The sequence below is a fragment of the Podarcis liolepis genome (genome assembly GCF_965112155.1).
Source record: "Podarcis liolepis genome assembly, chromosome: 8".
Taxonomy (NCBI): Eukaryota; Metazoa; Chordata; class Lepidosauria; order Squamata; family Lacertidae; genus Podarcis; species Podarcis liolepis.
The window spans coordinates 60,198,323-60,220,915 of record NC_139560.1 but is presented as its reverse complement, the minus strand read 5'-3'; the positions used below and the strand labels follow the sequence as shown (position 1 = coordinate 60,220,915).

The 22,593-nt window shown below is 43.2% G+C and overlaps 1 protein-coding gene and 1 long non-coding RNA gene across 3 annotated transcripts in view; both read left to right on the top strand.

Moving 5' to 3' along the window:
* The first annotated feature begins 935 nt into the window (after positions 1–935).
* On the top strand, positions 936–7,096 carry LOC310714471. The gene is made up of 2 exons (XR_014529813.1): positions 936–2,579; positions 2,837–7,096. It is a non-coding gene; the product is annotated as an uncharacterized lncRNA (long non-coding RNA).
* A 4,337-nt stretch (positions 7,097–11,433) lies between these two features.
* RANBP9 (RAN binding protein 9) overlaps positions 11,434–22,593 on the top strand; it is a 29,982-nt gene continuing 18,822 nt past the window's right edge. The window contains exons 1-4 of one of the 2 annotated variants that reach the window (XM_083519335.1): positions 11,434–12,398; positions 17,291–17,402; positions 20,957–21,009; positions 22,038–22,205. In XM_083519335.1, coding sequence (XP_083375461.1) covers positions 11,945–12,398; positions 17,291–17,402; positions 20,957–21,009; positions 22,038–22,205 — 787 coding nt within the window. In that variant the 5' untranslated portion in view covers positions 11,434–11,944. The remainder of the gene's footprint in view (positions 12,399–17,290; positions 17,403–20,956; positions 21,010–22,037; positions 22,206–22,593) is intronic. The other variant, XM_083519336.1, reaches the window with a different exon arrangement.

The window sequence follows — 22,593 nt, the reverse complement described above, 5'->3', positions numbered from 1 at the left end:
CTTCCCAAGACGGATTTCCCTATGGGCTTGCTTCGCAAGATGAAAAACGAAAACGTCTTGCAAGTTTGTTTCCTTTTTCTTAACACCGTTAATACAGTTGCGACTTGACTTCGAGGAGCAACTCATAGAACGTGGTGTGGTAGCCTTTTTTGAGGTTTTTGAAGACTTTGGTGATTTTTGAAGCTTTTCCAAAACTTCTTTTAAACTTTTAAAACTTTTTTTGGGGGGGTTGGATTTTGGGTTGGGGTGTTTGGAATTCAAGGACTTGGTGTTGGGGAGGGGTTTGCAAGAATCTGGAAGCTTGTGTGTTTTTTCCCCTGCATTTTTATGATTTTCTGTGACCATTGGGCCACTCTGCTGTTTTTTTAAAAAAAATCTGGATTTGAATTTCTGTGTGGTGGGTGGCTGGGGGAACAGTTGAGGAGGGGTTTGCAAGAATCTGGAAGCTTGTGGTTTGTTTCCCTGCATTTTTATGATTTTCTGTGACCATTGGACCACTCTGCTGTTTTTTTAAAAAAAATCTGGATTTGAATTTCTGTGTGGTGGGTGGCTGGGGGAACAGTTGAGGAGGGGGTTCCTCAGCAAGAAGCAAAGAGTGGAAGAGGAACCTTCTTTGAGTTGTCCCCCAGAGTCTTAGAAAATGTACTGTACACTTTGTTGATTTTTAAATGTTTTTCTGTCATGTTTAGAAACTTAATTTATTGTTTCTTCAATTTTTGAAATGCTCTTTACAGTATGTGTGACTTTAAAGAGCACTTAATAAACTCTTGTTGTACCAAATTTGGCTTTGTTTGGACTTTTTTTGACCATAGGAATGCATTAATTGAATTTCAATGCATTCCTATGGGATTTCGTGCTTCGCAAGACGAAAAATTTGCTAGATGAAAAAACTCGCGGAACGAATTAATTTCGTCTTGCGAGGCACTACTGTATTTCCCATGCTGCCTAGGCATGAGGGAGAGGGAGATTTGCATAATTGTTAACAGCATCAGTAAATGCTGTTAATAATTATTTATAATAGAAGCAATACTTGTTGCAGTTCTTGAGGTAGGGAAGAGAAGGATTGTAGCCTTAGCAGGAACCTCCTGAAACATTATGAAAATCAGAATTAGAAAATCAGCTGGCCAGTAGTGATGGATGTACAAGACAAAATTAAAAGTGTCATCCAGGCAGAAAAATGAGGATGTGCGTCCATTTAAAAAACTGTTAAATCTGGAGTACAGTAACTTGAAAAGAATTTACTAAGATTTTCAATTTCTATTAAAATTATGACATTGTGAGCTCTTTGTAGGTATTCTTTTTTTACTTTGCTCTAGATAACGTTAAAAAGAAGCCCAACAGTGTGTTAAGAAATACTTTCATCTCATCCCTGTCCTTCAAATTTGCAAGAAGGGGAGGGGGAAGCAACCCTCTGCTCATTAGAGGCTCTTAATATTTTTTTTGCAGCCTAGTTAAAACAGTCTGATATCGCTAAGAGAGGTGGTCTTTTATTCTGCATGAAAGTAATACTGTCCATTAATTAATGCTTTTGCATGACAATAAAAGTATTGAAGCATGCAGGCACTAGACTGCCATTAACTGTACATATTTTAGAATAGCATTGAACCTTTACATAATGCACCTGGAGAAATAGTTTGATTTTTGCGTAAAGGTATACCAGTGTCATTTTTAATGGCCTTTGCTTTATTTCTATCGACAGCTTCCTTGCCACACTGCTGTTTGGCATATGCACATGCTCATGCAGAGATCAGTGAAATGACAGCTTCATATGTGTCTTTGGAATATGGGCCCATTCAGATGTGGTCCTGAATAAAAGCACACCAAAAACACATAACCATTATACATCAAATTGCTTGTTCCTTTTGTCTCTCTCCCCAAGTTATAATTGCTGGCAGTCTAGCGCAACAGACTGCTTGAGCATATTAGAGAAAAAAGGTTAAGAGCTGATAATTGTATGGTTTGCCTTTTGGAAACTTCCACTTTCACATTTTTTTATTAAAATGTTATTTTATGTATTCACAATCCCATTTTTCAGAGCTCAGAGCTCCTGAGTTAAAGTTTTCAATCTCAGAAATATTTCTTTATTAGATTTATATTATATGCTGCCTTATCAAGAAGCATTTGTGGTTCTCTTCCCAGCCCTATTTTACCCTCACAGCAATCATGTGAGGAAGGTTAATCTGAGAGATGGTAACTCGCTCAGGGTCACCCAGTGAACTTTGTGTCAAAGGGAATTTGAACTTTGGTGTGATGCCACTGGAGTCCAACAACGATCAAGATTTTAAAGATGAAGGCTGCAGAATTTCCAGCTTAAGAGTTAAGGCTCAAAATCTGCATTGGATGGTGGTTTTGTCTTGATTGGAACCCTTGCACATAAAAATGTCGCTGCTGCAGCTTTTTCTGGCAGGAAGAAAAGTAGTTGGAGAAACTTCTCTTGTTAAATTCATGTTTGTCAGGCTGTTGTTAAAGGTTAGGAGCCGCAATGGGGGTGATGTGGAAGTAGGAGTAAATGGAACCCTATCTTTGAACCATGTTATAATCATGGGGAAAATCTGGGCTACAGAACCAGTGGTATTCCAGTTACAGATAGGTAGCCGTGTTGGTCTGCCATAGTCAAAATAAAAAAATTCCTTCCAGTAGCACCTTAAAGACCAACTAAGTTAGTTCTTGGTATGAGCTTTCGTGTGCATGCACACTTCTTCAGATACACTGAAGAATTGTGAAGTGTATCTGAAGAAGTGTGCATGCACACGAAAGCTCATACCAAGAACTAACTTAGTTGGTCTTTAAGGTGCTACTGGAAGGAATTTTTTTATTTTGACTAGTGGTATTCCAGTTTTTAGAACAGGAGTGGGGAAACCAGTGGCACACTAGATGTTCTTGGACTACAATTCCCATCATCCACAAACAGCATGGCCAATGGTCACCAATGATGGGAAGCCGATCTCCATCCCTGCTTTAGAATATCCTCCTTTCACCAATGCCACTTCCACCTGCTATGGCAGAGTAATGAACACCAGAGCCTCATGCAATCTGGTCCCAAAAGCAGGGCACAGTGACCCAACACAAATGATCACATGCACAAGCCCCAGCTTGACTGTTACCCCTCTATCTGTTGACAAGGTGTGAGGAGTGAATATAATCGTTGGTGGGAATATGCAGTGTTGTTGCACTGACATGCCACAAAGCTGGCATTGTACTTGTGCAGTGAAGGGAGAATATCTTGCCTAATGTACCAAGGCACATGATTCTACCAAAGCCAATCCCGTACTGGAAAGTTGTTTAAATTGTACACTTTGAAAGTTGAAAGGATTTGAGTGAGAATGTAGCTTGTAGGGTGAGGCAAAAGGGTTGTTTACAGATGTGCGAGACCCTGCCTAACTTCTAGCTGACTCGCCATCTGTGATCGCCAGGCATCTTTGACAGAGTTTTCACAACAGTTGAAGTGTTGCTGTTCAGAAGGTGTGGTGCACATTCCCTTCTCCCTACTAAGCATAATGAGAGAAAGAAGCCTGCCCCCCTCTTGTATAGGTTTTTGGCAGTTACGGTAGGTAAATTTAGTGCCTGGGTTTCAGTCATCTAGGGGGCAGAATGGAATATTCAGAACTCTATACAGTATGCCCTAAACACATGACCAGGCATGCTCATTTGAAACAAAAGAACTTTGGCATTACACAAAAGGGCTTTTCTTTTTTAACAGAATATTAAGCATATCAGAACACCTGAAGCATTTTTCAGATGGAAAAGATGTTATTTAAACTGTGGTTGGGATTTTGTTCTGTTGAGCCTAAGGAACACCCTGCTTCTCCGATCTGGGAGGAATGACAAACTGTGCTATGATAGATGGGATGTAAGCTGGGTAGACTTTCTTGATGAGAGACAATGTCAGCTTTGCTTTCTGCCTGGGGTAGGTACCATTGCCCACTCTATGTTATTGGGCTCAAACTCCAATCATCACCAGCCAACATCTGGAGAGCCACAATTTCCCCATCACTGCTTAAGTGGTCACTAACTTGGAAGCTGGTTACTACTACAAATCAGGCAATGGGGGCTTCAGCATTCCATATGGTTTATCATTTTGCTTTAGAATAGATTATCTATGAAACATGCAAGTGCCTCTATGCGCAGGCTGGAGGCAGTATCTTTCTGAATACCAGTTGGTGAAAACTGCTGGAGGAGAGAATGCACTTGTGTTTAGGCTCTGCTTGCTGGTTCCCCACAGGCATCTGATCGACCGCTGAGAGAACAGGAAGCTGAACTAGATGATCCATTTGCCTCCTCTTCTTATGTTCTGGTCTGGACCACCTTGACTGATCCACCTCTTTTGTAATCTGTGCAGCTGCTGTCCATGAATGGACACTCGACTGTGACCACTGGTGGTAAGAGGAACAGCAGTGGGGGAGAAGAATTAACAGCAACACCCTGCGCTTCCTGGTGATTCTAACTGGCTTATTGTACCACCTGCTGACAGAAGTGTCTGAGTAGAGGTGTTGCTGCACTCTGGGACTAGGACACCAGTATTTCCTATAGATCTATACTCTCTCTGTGGCTGTTCTTCCTAAATGGATACTGGACTGTTGCCAATGCAAGAGGAATGGGAACGGGAGAGAGGAATCACTCAGTCTTGCATTTGCTTTTGATACTTACCTAGGAGGCTGGTTCTAGGGAACAGCATTTGGGAATTATGTCTTGGCCCCTGGTAGTTATCCTGTGTGGTGCCACGAGGCACTATTTTGTCCTCAATGCTACTTAACAGCCACATGAAACCATTGGGAGTGGTCATTATGAGATTTGAAGCAAAGTGCCATCAATATGCTGATGATGTTCAGCTCTATTTTTCTCAAACATCTGGGCCAAGAGGCCTGGATCCAGGACTGCACCTGATTTATACAGGGTTGCACTTCTGCTGAAGGAACAGGTACATAGTTTGGAGTGCTATTTCCATTGTTGTCACTGAAGGTCAAGTGACTTCAGTGGCTAGAAGTGTCTATTGTTGTTTCTGGAGAGGGTAAACTGAACTATTGTAATGTACTTTGTGGTTGCCCTTAAGATTGGTCTGGAAGCTGCAGCTAGTGCAGAATACATCAGCTGTGTTGCTCAGTGGGCGTTTCTACCGTATGCATATAACACATATACTTAAAAGAACTGCAGTGGCTGCTAATTTGTTACTGAGACCAGTTTAAGGTTCTTTTATCAGTTACAAAGACCAAATAGTTCACCAGGTTACTTAAGAAAATGCCTTCTCCTTTATATACCTGCTCTAGCACTCAGATCTGCAGAGGAGGCTTGGTGCTCATTGTATGATAGTACAGAAAAGATCATTCTCTGGGGCAGTGTCTACCCAATGGAGTGATCTCCCTGTTGAAGATGAGGCAGGCACCAACCGTTACGGGCTTCTTGCGGGCCTTAAAAACTTACCTATTTGCTCAGGCATTCCCAGGCTGTTCATCCCAGTTTTTAGCGTAACTGATGTCAATATTTTACTGATACATTTTTCCATATATGTTTTAGGATTCTGAGGGTGAAAGGCTCTATAGAAAAAGTTTTATAGTGAAAAATATTCCTATAGACAATTATAATTTGGTGGTGTAGTGAATGCATGGAAGACTAGGCTAAGTATTTCCAGTTTCAAAACACAAATCAATGCAGTATCTCACCACATTAAAAACAACAACAAAACAGAACAGCACACACCCCATGTATACACACAATAGCCAAAATGGACATATCCTAAATGCACAAAATCATGGTGTTTTGACAGTGGGGAGAGGGGTTGTTGGCTGTGTCTGCTCTGTTTAAAAGGCCTCAAACTAACCTCTCTTACATAATTGTTACCTAATTGGAGCCAGCTGAATTGTTGCTCCCTCCCCCCCCCCCAAGACGTTATTATCAGAACATGATATTTCAGGATGATTGCTCCCTAAGTACAATTGGCAAATTATTTTCAGTCCTTACTTTGCATATCCTCCCCTCTCCCCCCCCAAAAATGCGGTAGCAGAGGCCTGAGTGTTCACAAGCCTCCTTTTAGTGTTTGGATGATCAAACAGGGCTACAGCTTATGTTGGGTTGGGATAAGAGAGGTTTTCTTGTATCTTGGCTTTGAGAGGCTGCAAATCAATAGAAAGTAACACAGGCCAGCTGAGTTCTGCACTTTACCAAAGGAACACTTTGGAAGACCTAGCATGTCTACATCTGAAATGTTATCATCCTGATATCGTTCCACAAACATGCACCCCTCTGAAATGGATTCCAGCCTTCCAGAGGTGCACCTGGGTACAAAGGAGCTTCTTCCAGAAAGTGAGAGAGCTTTATTATATTTGCTTTAAGCAAGGTGTACTACATCATGCCACAGTTCACCAGAACAGGTCTAGTTGAGGTTGAGATCAATAAAGTAACAAACCCAGTATGACAAGTAGTTCTCCCTATAGGAACCATGACTTAAAGAGGCCTGGCTGGTTTCCCTTCTTTGGCCCATTTTTTAAAATGACATATGCAAGCATTTCAGGTTTTGCCTTTCACTGAATGTGCAATAAAAGGCAAGTATCCAAATGGAGAGGGATGACATTTTCTAGCTGTGGAAAGCAGTACCTGTGAGAAAATATGTTTCTCTATTACTCATAACTGAAGGATTGGACTTGGATCTTAAAATTAGCCCACACCAGAGGTAGTGATTATCTGTATCACAGTGTTTTATACTGAACTCCCACGGAATGGAGCTTATCCAACTGAAGTGTGTTGTATGATTTATTCATTTATATTTAGGGGGGGAATTATGAGTTTTATAGGTTTCTAGCTGTTATTTTTTTATTTTATATGGATATCATTGGGACCTACTCTATGTTTGTTATTTGTTTTAAACTTTGTAATATTGTGTTTTAGATTGCTGTGACCCATCCTAGGACCTTAGGGCTAATGAATCAAGTTAATAATACTAAACATATATTTTAAGACTGTGACATCATCATATTTTGCCTAGTATTGAAAAGATTGCTTAATCGTTGATATTAGGCCATCTTTTGAGATCCCAGCTTAATTTGGATTTTGTGTTTTTGTTTTCTTCTGTGGGAGGAGAAAAATAAAGTAACAATAAACCCAAGCTATCTTCCTTTTCCTTTAAGGCTCACCCTCTGTTAAGAGAACAGAACCAATTCTGACCCCTCCCTGCACCATGTTCACTATATAAAAGATTGTAAGTTTCCCCACCCCTCCTCTCTCTTCTTCCCTGACCACATACTGAGTACAAAACTAATGTCTCATATCAAATGTAACTGATTTGTAGAAAATACTTTACAACCTGAAAAGGAGACAATGCATGTACTTTCGTAAACCAATAAAATCTTTATATTTTTTTTTTAAAAACCAATTCACCTTTGGCAGCAACCTAGCACATTGAACAGCAATTTTTATTTTCCTTAAAATACCATTTATTGGCAAATCCTGCGAGAGGGAGGCAAGGAGTCTCCCACCCATCCCGTTGCTGGATCCTTATGGAAGTAATAACTGGATTGTAAATTGGAATTAAAATAAGACTGCGACGGTGAGCAGGCATACCGGAAAGCAAACAACGTCTAAAAAAACCCGGCAGGGTTGACTGCATAGAAAAATGTGTTCCGGATGGGAACGTTGATGTGAAATACAGTATACACTTAAGTTTCTCTTTCAAAAAGGAAACGTGGGTTAAAGCGGCGACGCCGCCCCCCACTCACTTTCCTGCTCTGGCTTCCCTAACAGTTTTCCGAGTTACGTCACTGGCAGGGGCGCCGACTTATAAAAAATATTGGGGGGGCCCATACCGGGGTCCTGCCGCTGGTTCGCTCAGGTAGCCGGGAGAACGCAGTTCGAGGTGGCGGTGTTGGGGAGAGACCCTCGCTCAGAGCGCCACGAGACTTGGCGGCCGGCGTCCTATCTGGGGGGTTTTGGAGCGTATTTTGGCGGAGCGATTGGGGAGGAGGGGGCTTGTTGCCGGATTCAGCTGGGCCGGAGATCCGCTGCTGGGGGGTCCCTGGGCCGAGTTGTGAGCATGGCCTGCTGAAGGGAGATCCAGCCGATTGTGTGACGGGGACGGCCGGGGCTCTTCGGCTAGGGCGCGCGGCTGGCTGGCTGGCTGGCTGGGAGGGAGGGAGCAGGTGGGGAGGAGGCAGAGGTGCAGCCCAATTTAAAATGGTCAAGGAGATAGCTGTGAATCTCTCGGAAATATTTGCAGCGATATCGTGCCTTGAGTGATTAGAAGGCAGTAGCTGTGATGGGGGGTGGGGTGGGAAAAACAGATGGTGTTTTATTCTGTTCAGCCCACAGTTGGAAGGAAACTTTGATTACCTTTTGGTGTTTTTATTCCTACCGCACTATGTGGCTACAGCCCCCGGGGTCCTATCATGTGTTCTTTCTGGAAAATATTTGTTTACTTAAAAAAATATATGCACCACTTGATTGCAAACAACAACTCTCAAAGCAGTTTGCAAAATCGTGTGGACAGATGGGGAATTCTTTCCCTATAATCCCTAGAATGGGGCGTCTATGTTGTTGGACCCCAGCTCCCTTCACACCTAGCCTGTATTCCTCCTCCTCCTCCTCCTCTTCTTCTTCTTCTTCTTCTTCTTCTTCTTCTTCTTCTTCTTCTTCTTCTTCTTCTTCTTCTTCACTCTTTCCTCTGAGCCTGAGCTCAATAGACATAGTACATGGTTCTCTTCCTGCCCATTTAATCCCCACGACGACCCTGAAAGGTAGATTAGACGGAGGGTGAGTGACTGGCCCAAAGTCACTCAGTGGGCTACAGAGGCAAGTGGGTATTTGAACCCTGGTCCAACACTCTAGCTGCTGCTCCCCACTGCTTGTACACACGCATGGACAATGGCCAGCGATGGTGGAAGTTGCAGCCCAACCACCGCTGACCGATAAAACGTGGGTTGCCTATCAGGCCTCCTAACAGGCTTGTTTATCTTGATCTGTCTGTGGGCACACGGGGGAGAGCAGTTCACACAGGGAAGCGGTCGGCCCGATTCACGAGCATCTTGAGTCGGTGTATTTGGCTTTCAGGCAGCTTGCATATAGATCAACGCCAACAAATAAAAATGCACTTTACCTCGAAATAAGCTCTGCTGAAACGTAGGAGCTGACTCGCAAGTGCTTGCCATCCGAGTCGCTTCACTGGGAGCTGGTGGATGGTTTGTGCTGGGTGCCAACTTGGCACGAACCCAATAATTTGTTTCTTTGCTTAAAACAAGGACACTCGGCTTTGCCAGCGGGATGAGCCTCCCCCGACCCGCTTAAAGCGGCTTATGGGCCAATACTGAGTGGAAAGATGGGGTAGAAATTATACGAAGGAAGCCAGTTTGGATACATGCTAGAATTGAACCCCACCAGTCAGTGGCGTAGCGTGGGGGGTGCCAGGGGTGCCGGCCGCACCGGGCGCAACATTTGGGGGGGCGCGTTTGGCCGGCCATCCTCGAGGAAGCAGGAACCCCACTGTCCTCGGACCTCCTCCGAAGGCTGGCGGTGGGGCGGAGAGACCTTCTCCCCGCGCCAGCCTTCGGAAGGCTGCTCCGAAGCCTGGCAGTGGGGCGGAGAGACCTTCTCCCCGCGCCAGCCTTCGGATGGCTGTCCTGAAGACTTGTGGTGGGAGCAGTGGCGTAGCGTGGGGGTGCAGGGGGGCCTGCTGCACCTGGCGCAACATCTGGGGCACGCGGAAGAGACTCGAGTGCTAAAATCCACGGGTTAGGGGGCGCAAATTACTTGCCTTGCCCCGGGTGCTGAGAACCCACGCTACGCCACTGCCACCAGTCCTGGATTGAAGTCCCTCCGCTGAGTGCCTTAGAGAATGGCAGCCTGTATCGTGTGCTTTGGGTACTGTTGCTGCTCTGGTTTCCCCAAAACCACCAACGATAAAGTGTCCCGTCCCCCCCGTTGTTGGTGCATCCGAGCCAGAAGGTCATTGTTTTGCATTCGCTGAGGTAGATGCAACGTGCTTGGCAGGACGCGCAATTTCTACAGCGCTGATTGAGACCTAAGTCCTAGCTGGCCTTGACTCCTCTGCTGAGTCACTCTTTCATTATAATGACTAGGCATTAGCTGCATGTGTAGTGTACGTGTGTATACTGTATATCATCATTGGCATCAATGGAACGGTGCGAGCTTCGTCTCGATTGTCCTTCTGGCACCCTTAAGCGGAAGAAAAGCGTCTCTGTCGACGCAAGGAGAATTGCAGCTTGGAGGAAGGGATAGCCAAGGAGGTCATGACCGGCTGGGATTGGGCGAGCTCAGAGCAGGGGTGGGCAGATTTTTCATCTGCGGGACCTATTTCTTTTTATTAGACCGCTTCCCAGCCATCAGCTGGAGCAAAAGGCAAAATAGTGGCTTAGGAAGGGAGCCGGCATGGGAGGGAGTCAGGTCCAGGATGTAGAAGAAGACATCTCAGCCAGGACGTTGGTTTTCCGCAGCAGTGACTGAGCTCCCAATCCTTCCACACAAAACTCCATTCCTGGTTTCCCCCCAAGCTTTCTTTGTTTTAGTAGCCTTGCGTTTTGGTTTTGGTTTTTTAGGGGAGGGGGAATTTGTTGCATTTGTTAAATAAGTGGGAATAGCCTTGGTGGTCGCTCAGAAATCTGCCAGTAGATTATTATTATTTTTATTAAATTCTTTGTATTCCGCCCATCTGACTGGGTTACCCCAGCCACTCTAAGAGATTCCCAATGTACTGTACTAGAGCCGTCCGTCTGTCTAGCTTTCCTGCTGACCGTCCAGAGATGGACTTAGTAAAACACCCCACGCAGTTCTCCATAGGCAAAGGAGGTCGGAAGCTGAATTGAAGTGTGTTGTGGAGGCAAACCAGGCGTATTTCAGCGCTTCGAAATAAATATGAACCGGATCGGGGTGTCAGGCGCGTAAATCCAACGCTTCGACTGAACTGCATTGTACAGATCGAGATGTTCGTGTGATGGTACCCAACCCGATTCACCCAGCTGGGGAAGCAGAATCACTTGTTGGCGTTTCTTTTGAAGTTAAACCTCGCTAGATCCGTATACAGTAATGGACGAGGGCTGTGCATTTAAACGCTGGACACGATCCAGTCCATATTCAGCCCTACTGGTTTTAATGGGCAAGTGGTTAAAACTCTGCCATTTGCATCGGAGGGATTTAACGCTGAGATTAAGTTAAGCCCCCTTCGTTTTTCTTTCGAGTAAACCTGTTTAGGATGGGCTGTTAGTGAGCAAGTTCTTGCTATTAGCAGCTAACTACATACTGTTTAGTAAATTCGTCGTCGGAAGGGAGAAGAAACACCCATTGGTCTGTTGATGAGTTATAGGAAACGGAAAGTACTGGGTGGGTGCGGGGAGGAAGAGGTAGTTGTCTGTGGTGGATCCAGCCCCCTTTTCCACAGGTGACACGGGGCTGGAGGGAGGGAAAGAGGGCTTTACGTCGCGCAGAAAGAAGCGCTCTGGACCCCCGCCCTCAGCTCCTTCAGAAAGGAAGCCCCGCCCCTCGGCTCCCTACGCCGCCAGGCAGCTCAGCTGACTGAGGAGGACGTTCTGCGGCGGCGGCTGCCGCACAACCACCGCCGTTGCTGGCAGCGTCCGCAGCGCAATAAGTAACAGCGCCTGGTGCTGCCAACTCTTTCTCTCTCTCTCTCTCCCGCCCCCCCCCCGCCCCCAAGCTCTCGCGCGCCCCGCGTCAACATCGCCGCGCGCAGCTTCCCGAGCTGGAGGCCAGCCGCTGCACGCACGCGCCGGCTCGTCATCGGCTCCGTCTGTTTCCAACCCCCCTGCTCGCCTTCGCGCGAGCTCAGTCGGGTCCCTCAGCCGAAGAAGCGGAGCCTCTCTTTGCCGCCTCTTCCTTCTTCCCCGGGTCTCACTCCGGTTTGGGGCTTCCTCTTCCCGTTTTATATTATTACTACACCTCCTTCAAGCCTCCTCTCAGTTCACTTGGGACAGCCGACGAGGAGGAGGCCGGCATGTCCGGGCAGCAGCAGCAGCAACAACAGCAGCAGCAGCAACTCCCGGCGACGGCTCCTCAAGCCCCGGGCAACCCTACACCCTCACCGGCCTCGGCCGCCCTCCTGCTCCACCCGCCGCCGCCTCCCCCGCCGCCGCCGGCCACCTCGGCCCCGCCGCCGCCCCCTCCTCCGCCCGCTATCGCCGCCACCACAACAGCCGCCGCCGCCTCAGCTGGGCCCATGCCTGCCGGGAGCGGCGGCGGCGGCGGCAGCAGCAGCAGCGCCCCGGCGCCCTTCCCTCACGGCGGCGACCCGGCCCTGAACGAGCAGGAGAAGGAGCTCAAGCGGCGCCTCAAGCGGCTCTACCCGGCCGTGGACGAGCAGGAGACGCCGCTGCCGCGCTCCTGGAGCCCGAAGGACAAATTCAGTTACATCGGCCTCTCGCAGAACAACCTGCGCGTCCACTACAAAGGTGAGAGGGACGGAGGGAGGGCGAGGCCATCCCCGGCAGACAATGCTGACGCCAGTCCTGCAAGCTCCCCAACTCGCCCACAGATAGATCTGGTGGCACCTGCTCTCCCCCCTCCCCAGTTAACTCCTTCCTTGATCCTTTCTGTTTTTCTTTCTCTACGCCCCCCTCTCCCAATACCACCTCTTTGAGCAATCAGGCCTGTTCCGGAAGCTAGGCCTCGGATTACCTTTTAGTCAAACCTTCACTCCTATAATCTTAGGGTGGGGTGTATATGTGTGAGTAAAGAAAGACATTTGGGACTTTAATTTGAGGTCATTGCTCTTCTCCCCCACTCCCCAAATCTCACATATCCTTTCCTTAGTGGGGGAACAGAAGCATCTTGAGAAGGAACCATCATGGGGGAGGGGGAAATGTAGAAAAATAGAACAACAGGAAATAGCTCTCATTGGGTCTTCCGAAGAATTTAGACAGCCAAGTGGAGACAATCTGGCTTTATCCCTCCCTCCTTGCTTGTCTCTCTCCACTGGTCTCAAATGTGTAAGGGACACTCGAAGGATCCTTTGCTTTCTGGTTTGGGGGAAGAAGATAAACAAACTCAGCCGATCAGTTCTCTTGTTGAATAACAGCTTGGGGTCAGGGGAGGAGAAAAGCAAGTCAGTCACTGTGACGTGTCCAATTAAAAATAACCAGTTATGGCAAGAAATGTGTGTTTGTTTAGCAAAAGTGCAAAGGTCAATACAGGTTGGAAGAACAAATGTAAAACTACTGAGCATGGAAAAGTGAGGAAAATAGGTTAGAAAAACATTGTTTGTTTCCAGGAATTCAAAATGTTTATCACATTACAAGTAGCCCCAAAATATATTTTGACAGATTTCTCCCCCTTATGTTCACAAGCAACAGTGGGGTGTATTACTTTATCAAATAAAAGAAACTGAATTTTTTACTAGGGTGGGGGTTTCTTGTAACAGATTGGGTTTTTTCCTGCAGCTTCTGGAAATGGCATACAAAACCCAGATACGATTTTAAATAGAGGAGGTGGCTGGTTAATGTGAATCTAGAAAAAAATATACCTATTGTATATGAAACTGTTTAAAGAGTTGGCAATGAAAAGCAGGTTCTTCTTGTAAGATTATAAGATGAGTATAGAAGGGTAGTGGGAAGCCTTCAGTGTAGTTAGACTTTGAAGAGTATAAAATGTTAAAATTGAAGTAAAATTACGGATGAACACAAAGGAATCTAAACCCAGAATCTAAAATTTCCCAAGCCCTCTGCTTAGGATGAGTGTCGTTCTGCTTTGTGTGTGTGTGTGTGTGTGTGTGTGTGTGTTCATGCATCCATGCACTGAGTTATATGGAAGTGCTGTGTTGTATGGAAACACTGTATATAAAAAGTTGCAGGCATTACTTTGAACTTCCTGTTAGGTTCATGTGTGTAATGCTTTCAGCTTCTTTTTTGCTTGCTAAGGTATGGTTATTTAGGGATTAATTTGTGGTTGTCTCAACTATCACTTTTGTTGTTGCTTTGTGTTACTTTGTGTGGTACTTTCTTAGTATAGAATACTTATGTCTTATGGCTTGACTTAATGTAAAACTATATTTAGTGGTGTCTTTTTTTCTTGTGCTGCAATGCTCAGAAATAGTATTGCACTGCACTGCATTGCTCAGAAATAGCATATTTCTCTTTCTTCGGAGCTTACAGTGAGCTGTGACCACAACTGTGGAGAAAAAGGGACAGATTCATAACTTACTATTCATAGACCACTTTGTAATTACTGTTATTGAAAAATACCTTCAGTTTACTGAGAATGTGGACGAAAGGTCTTTGATGCTTTGACTAGCTGGGCAGGTAGGCATCGCTGAAAACCAAGGGCCTGTATCTGATAAGACTTGATTTGCTTGGACCTAAGTAAGAAAATGGTGAAATGCTTTTCTTTTTCCATTATGTGGGGTTGTGATATTTCTAACTAGAAAAGCAGTTTCTTCATGCAAGCAGCAGCCCCACTGTCATTTAGAATATTTAGAAAAATAACTTGCACAGTGACTCAAGTGTTAGAAGATTAGAGAATATCGATTAGGAGAAAATGGTATTTGAGTTTTGCATATAATGAAATTTCTGAAAAGTTCAGTGCTTAATCAGTTATTGCTTTGGTGGTTAGTCATATCAACTTAAGGACAAATTTTCTAAAAGTAAACTATTATAACAGCATTCTTTGCTAAACTCTAGATAGGATCACATAAAAGTATAAAATTGGTCAGTGGGTGAGACCTCTGTTGCCAGGTTTTCATGTAGAATATGGCTGGGATGGATAGTAGTGCAAGAATTTATCAATCTGTTCCTGTGCAGCTATGTAATGTACAGTAGTGAGGAAGTTTGCTCATCTTTCAAGAAGTTACAATTAGAATTGCATGAGTTCTATATTTCATGGTGCCTACATTAATTTTCAGATCATTTAAGTGTAAATGCTGATTGTTCAATCCTATCCATCTCAGCATTGACTCTTAATGAACTGATAATATAGTTAGCTTTGGGACATTCATAAATAAAATGAAAACCCTACTTAAAAATTGCATTCTACTTAATATAGTGTAGACACACTAAATAAAATACATATATACATATACACACTAAATAAAATACATATATGGAAACAGGTGCAGGGGGACAAGTTTCTTCTGCACCCTGAATAACATCAATAATGCATTTTAATACATAAATGTACTAGGCCCTGAACTGAATCCTGATTGTTTTGCTGTAACTTGTGTGGGCTGCCTGCTCTGTTTTTGTTTTCTAAAGTACCCACAATGCTATGTGCTTAAACATTTGATGTTTTATTTTTCTTTTAGTTTGTTTTACACCTAATCTACTCCAAAGGGGTGGGGGGCGAAGCTTTGTAAGTGTCACATGACTCAACAAATTAGCACTGTTCACAACCATACTCATAATAAATGGAGGATAGGGTCTTCCTAATGTGCCACAAGAATTGACCAATCAGTGCTGTGTAATCTACCTTTAGCTCCAAACTAGAATAACAAGTTTGCTCTAAGAACAAGGTACATGTGTTTAAGTACAGTGATTGCCATTCATAGTGGGCTTGCACAACCTATGCATGTCTGCTTGTACCCTCAAGTTGCAATCCTGTGCCTACTTACCTAAGAGTAAGTACCATGGAATTTTGCAGGAGTTACTACTTCTGAGTAAACATCCATAGGATTGTTTGTTTTTTAAGTTGTAAATCCAGTAATATGTTTGTGTTAACATTTTCTAAGTGCTGAGACACAGCTGAATAACATCTACAAAAATGCATCTTTGTTGGATGACATGCTGAAATATTATTTGATTGATCAAATAATATATTAAAATAAGTATTTTTTAACCCTTTCTTCACAATAAATAAGGAACTCTGGAGAAACTAGATAATTCATTGCTGATAAGATAATGATTTATATCTGTTGAACTACTAATTTAAAAATATTTGATGTTCAATGCTGATGGAATATTTTTATATAGCAGATGTCAAAGCGAAAGATGATACAAAACTTAGTGGCAATAGTCTTCTATGTTTTGCTTCGGACAAAGTTCCAGTTCACTCACTGATACGTTACTTTAGTGCAAAGGAAGAAGGGTTGCAATCAGATATCAAAATAATAAAACATTTCCAGACTGGGGCAAGGGTTGCCTATGTGGTGCCCTCTAGATGTTGCTGCAACTTCTAATCCCTGGTCTGGGACTGATGAAAGTTGTAGTCCAACAACATCTGAATGACACCATGGTAGCAGTATTCTTAAGAGCATTTCTTCTCCAGTCTTCAGAGAGTAGCTGGAGGTGGGGAGACAAAAAAAGGTCCTTAATCTCAGGGTTGTGGGTTCGAGCCCTAAGTTGGGCTAAAAGATTGCTGCATTGCAGGGGGTTGGACTAGATAACCTTTGTGTTCCCTTCCAGCTCTACAGTTCTATGATTCTACCCAGTGCTTTTTTCTGGGGGTACGCAGGGGTACGCATATCCTTAAACATTTTGTGAATCTTAAGTTTGGCCTCATTGAGGGGCAGTATTTCAATATGAGTAGGAAAATGAGAGTACTCCTAAACATTTTTAAAGAAAAACACTGATTCTACCAGAGCTTTTCATAATACTCTTGACAGCTGATGCTTAGGTTCACCTTTGAAAGTATATGCAGATGTGGGAATAACCCCAAATTTCATTTTTAAGATTCTGTATTTCTGAGTGAGATGATACGCAGGTATCAAAGTAACTCCTATGTCTGCAAATACATTCAGTGATCAGTCAAGATACTGGTCTGGGAAATGCAACAATTCGCTTTCTCGGTGGCAGGTGCCAATGCCTGTTTTTCTGCCAAGGCTACTTAAAACTCATATTCTCTAATTTGATAAGTCCTCGATGCAGAAACCAAGTGTCACAATATCAATACACTAGGAGTGCAATTGTGTGCACAGCTGGGATGATTAAATCCTGTTGAAGTCAGTGGGATTTAAGCAGCATATGTGCACAATTGCAGCTCAGATTATTAAAAACCATGTTGCATAATGCAGATATGTGGTTAAGCAAAATGTATGATCAAACATGATGAAATTTGGACTAGACATTGTCTGATGTGAGGCTACATATCAAGTGGGACCAGACTTGGAGCAATGGAACTCTGTAAATAAACCTTCAAAACTTACCAACCTGCACATTTTACTAGCCTGCTAAGAGGCTAGTAAATGGACCAGTCATTTGATCGGTTTTGCAATGGATTTAGTATTGATTCCTAGGCAGGTGCCAATAGGATGTCTGGAAATAGTTAAGTGAATGTTTCATTTCCTAACTGTTTCATTTACAATCACACTTCTTATATTATATGAAGTAGTAAATGTGTATTTTAATATATTTTTCAGGCCATGGAAAAACTCCAAAAGATGCTGCTTCTGTTCGAGCTACTCATCCCATACCTGCAGCTTGTGGAATATACTATTTTGAAGTTAAAATTGTCAGCAAAGGAAGAGATGGGTAAGGTTTGAGTTCACCTTTGTTTCAGAAACAATTTAATTTATACAATACATCTATTTCTGCTAAAACAATAATTTAGTGTTCATGTTGAAAAATGTCCAGATTCTACTTTCTGTTCAGATCTGGTAAAAGTAGTAGATACTTAATCAAGCTCTCTCTACATGTTTAAAATTTAATCCTAGTAATTGATTTTAGAGTTGCAGACCCAAGTTTCCACAAATAGTCTAGAGAAATCAAATTCTCGATTCACTTTTGGCATGAAAGGTTACAATTGAATTTTAAGCAGACAATTCATTTCCATTGATAAGTATTTACTGTAACAGTCTGATGGAGTCCAGAATTGCTTGAGTTGTATTCTTTGCTGGCCTTTATGAACATAGGAACAGCACCTGGGCACTCCTTAGAGTGTTAGTAAGCAGAGTATAGTATTCTTCGGGTTTCCTTTCACTGTGATAATATTTTAGTGAATTTAGATGTTGCCACTCGTTTTAAATAGTTTACTGCAGTGTAGAATGTGAAAATTCTGATCCCTGTGATTGGAATTGATATGTCTTACTCTACAGTCCTGCTTATCTAGCATGCAGAAAGTTAATATCTAGGACACAAATTGATCATAGCTTTCACAGATTGTTTTGGTGGCATCTTTTTCTGGGGCACTGATGTTGAAAAGTCTCAATTGCTGCCTGATTTAAAGAACCAGTCTTAGAAATATTATAACTGGAGTGCAGAACTGAAGTTGTTGATAATTCCAGCATGGGCAACAATGAGTTTCAATTAGTAATTGCCTTTGGGAGAATCCTAAAGAAGTAATCTCGGAATAAGACTTATTCTGACTAAAAGGCTCTCTATGCCGATAAAGCCATTCATACTGCAATGTTTTAACACCTTAATGTTTTGCATTGTTAGAGTCAAAACTTGCATCTGTGGTGGAGGCTATAATATGAAGTAACTGTTTTAGATGGCTTTGGAAGACCTAAGTTGAAGTAGGGACGCGGGTGGCGCTGTGGGTTAAATCACAGAGCCTAGGACTTGCCGATCAGAATGTCGGCGGTTCGAATCCCCGCGACAGGGTGAGCTCCCATTGCTCGGCCCCTGCTCCTGCCAACCTAGGAGTTCGAAAGCACCTCAAAGTGCAAGTAGATAAATAGGTCCCGCTCCGGCAGGAAGGTAAACGGCGTTTCCATGCGCTGCTCTGGTTCCTCAGAAGCGGCTTAGTCATGCTGGCCACATGACCCGGAAGCTGTACGCCGGCTCCCTCGGCCAATGAAGTGAGATGAGCACCAGAACCTCAGAGTCAGTCACGACTGAACCTAATGGTCAGGGGTCCCTTTACCTTTACCTTTAAGTTGAAGTATGGGTCTGCTGACTATGGTCGATTCCAGATCTTCCTATCTGCAAAATGTGAACAGATAGGATCTGTTGCAATGTGGTTACGACAGTGGTTGAGGGTGTGACAATAGGTTTGGATTGTAAAGTGCTGTATGGATAACACAATAAGCACCTATGTATAATTCACAGCTTTTGTAGATATGGGCGAGTGCTAGAAAAGCTGAAAGTCAGTGCAGTCATACCTTGTGTTGCGTCCGCTTCATGTTGCGTCTTTTCACGTATATCCCGCGGCAACCTGGAAGTACTGGAATGGGTTACTTCCAGGATTGGCTGCATGCGCAGAAGCGCTAAATCATTCTTCGTGCATGCGCAGAAGCGCCAAATCGCAGGTGCAGCACTTCAAGTTGCATTTCACATTATGGGCGGGCCTCTGGGACGGATCCCGTCAGTAACATGAGGTACCACTGTATGGCAATGCGGATTTTGGACTTGGATCTTAAACATTAACTTTGGTTAGCCTGGATTCAGTGGGTATACCTGGTCAGTTTGCTACCTTCCATCCTGTATTTGTCAATGGTGAAACGGGAATATGTGAACTACAGTGGTACCTTGGTTCTTGAACAGCTTAGTTGTCGAACAAATCAGTTCCCGAACACCGCAAACCTGGAAGTAAGTGTTACAGTTTGCAAACGTTTTTCAGAAGCCGAATGTCCGATGCAGTTTCCGCTTGAGTGCAGGAAGCTCCTGCAGCCAATTGGAAGTCGCGCTTTGGTTTTTCGAACGGTTTCGGGAGTCAAACCGACTCCTGGAACAGATTAAGTTCAAGAACCAAGGTACCATTGTATATCAAAGTAGCATTAAGAGGCTGAATAACATATGGATATATTTTGAAGAGTAGAATTATTACTGAAATGAATTTCATGTTCCTATAGTTTATTGCATTTATCTGAAGAAAATTGATTAATCAGACATGAATTGCCATAGTGATTGTATCTAGAGGTATACTTGATCAGCTATTGGAGCTTGATGTGTCTGATTCATGCCAGTTTTTACGTAGCTAACAGTATGTGGATCATAGACTGTGGGTTAGGATCTGGGAAGAACTACACTCACCAAGGTTCCTGATGTTTTCTACAGCTTGGTAGAAATCGTAATAGGTTTGCCTAAAATGCCTTGTAATTGTGTAATCCTGCATGTTTACTCAGAAGTCAAACCCACTGAATTCAGTCTGGCTTACTCACAAGAAAGTAGGTGTAGGATTTTAACCTCAGTAGTTTAATTTTTACTCCTTTTTATTGTCTCCTATTCATTGCATTTCACAATGTCCCTATACTTCCAAGAGGTATTACATAACTTGTTTTCTTCATGTTAGAATATGTTCCCTTGTTAGGAAGAAGCTCCTTTACTCTTTCTCTTCTTTCTTAGCTTATTTTCTCTTAAGCTATAGCCTTACCAGCTAATAGTCCATGTTTGATGATGACACTTTATCTTAGAAATGCTGACATGCTGCATTTCATTTGTGTATTGATCTTGCTGAGACATTAGGCAAGCTCTTTGAGGAAAATGCAGAAAACCCTGTTTAGCTAACAGAGTAGTGGGGAATCAGAGCTTGATGGATAGGGATGTTGGGGACCCCTAATCAGCTTTTCTTCTCCTGAAGGTATCAGTTCCTGTTGTGGATATTGAAAAAATAAAGTAACAGGTGGCTTTGTGCAATTTTTTCTTAGTGTTGGTTTGAGTCACACTGGGTCTACAAAAAAGTTACAAGAAGGAATAAGCTTTCCATTTCCCCTTCCTGTTTGTAGTATAGCCTACTACTTTGGCCAGTCCAAAGACCATTTTGGCCAATCCATGCCCATCTACCAAATCACCTCCTATTGGGTTACAAAAGCAGTGTAACCAAAATGCAAGTTTTTTCTCAATATTGTTCTTTTCACATGCATAGAAACATCCTGCATTTGCATTGGCCCAAGTTTACAGAAGCCAGTCCAGATTGCTTACACCACAAATCTAACTTCACACCTCTCAATGAAATGTGTATGTAGTACCTGTCAAAAGAGCATGTGTGATATATTGTGCTATATGAGAAACTGACTGTTAAGTTGTCATGCCAATCCATACCTCTTTAATTCAATAGTAGCAAATAGATTTTCTTGCAATGTTGCTGTTTTGAAGTGGTCATTTGAAATTCAAAAAGGATAAACTTTTTTTTTTCAATATTACAGTTATATGGGGATTGGGCTCTCTGCTCAAGGTGTGAATATGAACAGACTACCAGGTATGATAAGAAATCATTGTTTTGTATTAAAACATTGCTTTATTCCTGTGAGATGCTGATCAGTACATCTTTTTTAGATACTAATCCAGATAACCTGTAAAAACCTTAAAATCCTGTCGCTAGCATTTTGTAAGTTATGCCCGCACATGTGAGTGTAGGGTTTTGTAAAAATGCTCTCCAAGCAAGAAAAATACTCCAGCTGACACATCCATCACTTAATAAAGTTATCCAAACCTGATCCCACCCTCAAGTAGTTTCTTAAATTTCCCTCCATAAGCAGTGATGGGAAGGTTTATCTTTCTCCTCACCCCAAGTTCCATTTCAAAACCGTTTTTATTTTCCTCCTCCTATCCACATTCCAGTACAATTCTATATATGTCTACTTAGGGGTAAAGTCCATTAAGCTTAAATGAGCTTACTGAAGGTGGTGCTGACTGAAAGGCACTTTCCCCATCCTCCCAATCTAGTATCCCGACACTTCATGGTTTCATCCTCTATCTCTGCATCACCTATTGCTGCCCCAGGCTTTAAAACTTATTCTCTCCTCCAGCCTCACAAATATGCTACCAAACACTCCAAAGTCTCATCTCTGTGCTTCTTTGTATTGCTTGTTCTATGATAAGAGGCCTTTGGATTTAGCAGCTTGCTGCTGCAGCTCTAATGCTACTTTGTAGTCTTTCTAATACAGCAAAGCATTTATACTCTAAAATTTCATAAATATGCTGAAGTACAGTTTTATGTTCCAAGTCACATACCCATATATTTCATGTTCTTAAAGTAGTAAAGTAAGTTTTAGCTTGATAAGATAAATATTGCATTACATCTGAATTTCCTTCCAGCATTCCAATACTCTTCTCCTGTGCTTGCCCCCCAGCCCTGAGGTTAAACTGTGTTTCCAGTTTATGCATAGTCTTATGCTTATTTTAGGCATATGCCTATGGCTTAACCTTTTTGAATTCAGTTGTGTTTATTTTCAGATGCATCATCTGATGTGCTGCAAAGCTAAATGCTACATGTTTTGTTTTAAGGTTGGGATAAGCATTCATATGGGTACCATGGAGATGATGGACATTCATTTTGTTCCTCTGGAACTGGACAACCCTACGGTCCAACATTTACAACTGGTGATGTCATCGGCTGTTGTGTAAACCTTATCAACAATACCTGTTTCTACACAAAGAACGGACATAGTTTGGGTATGAAGAAGAGTCACTGATAATTAAATGTACAGTGATGCCTCGCAAGACAAAATTAATCCGTTCTGCGAGTCTCTTCGTCTTGCGGTTTTTTCGTCTTGCGAAGCACGGCTATTAGCGGCTATTAACGGCTTAGTGGCTATTAGCGGCTTTAAGAAAAAGGAAACAAACTCGCAAGAACTCGCAAGACGTTTCGTCTTGCGAAGCAAGCCCATAGGGAAATTCATCTTGCGGAACGACTCAAACGGAAAACTCTTTCGTCTTGCGCGTTTTTCGTCTTGCGAGGTACCACTGTATATCAAGATGCCTAATGAAATGGTGATAGCACTCTTTCCAAATTTAAGATGTTACATATTACTTTGTTGTTGGAGCTCAGCACAGAAAGAAA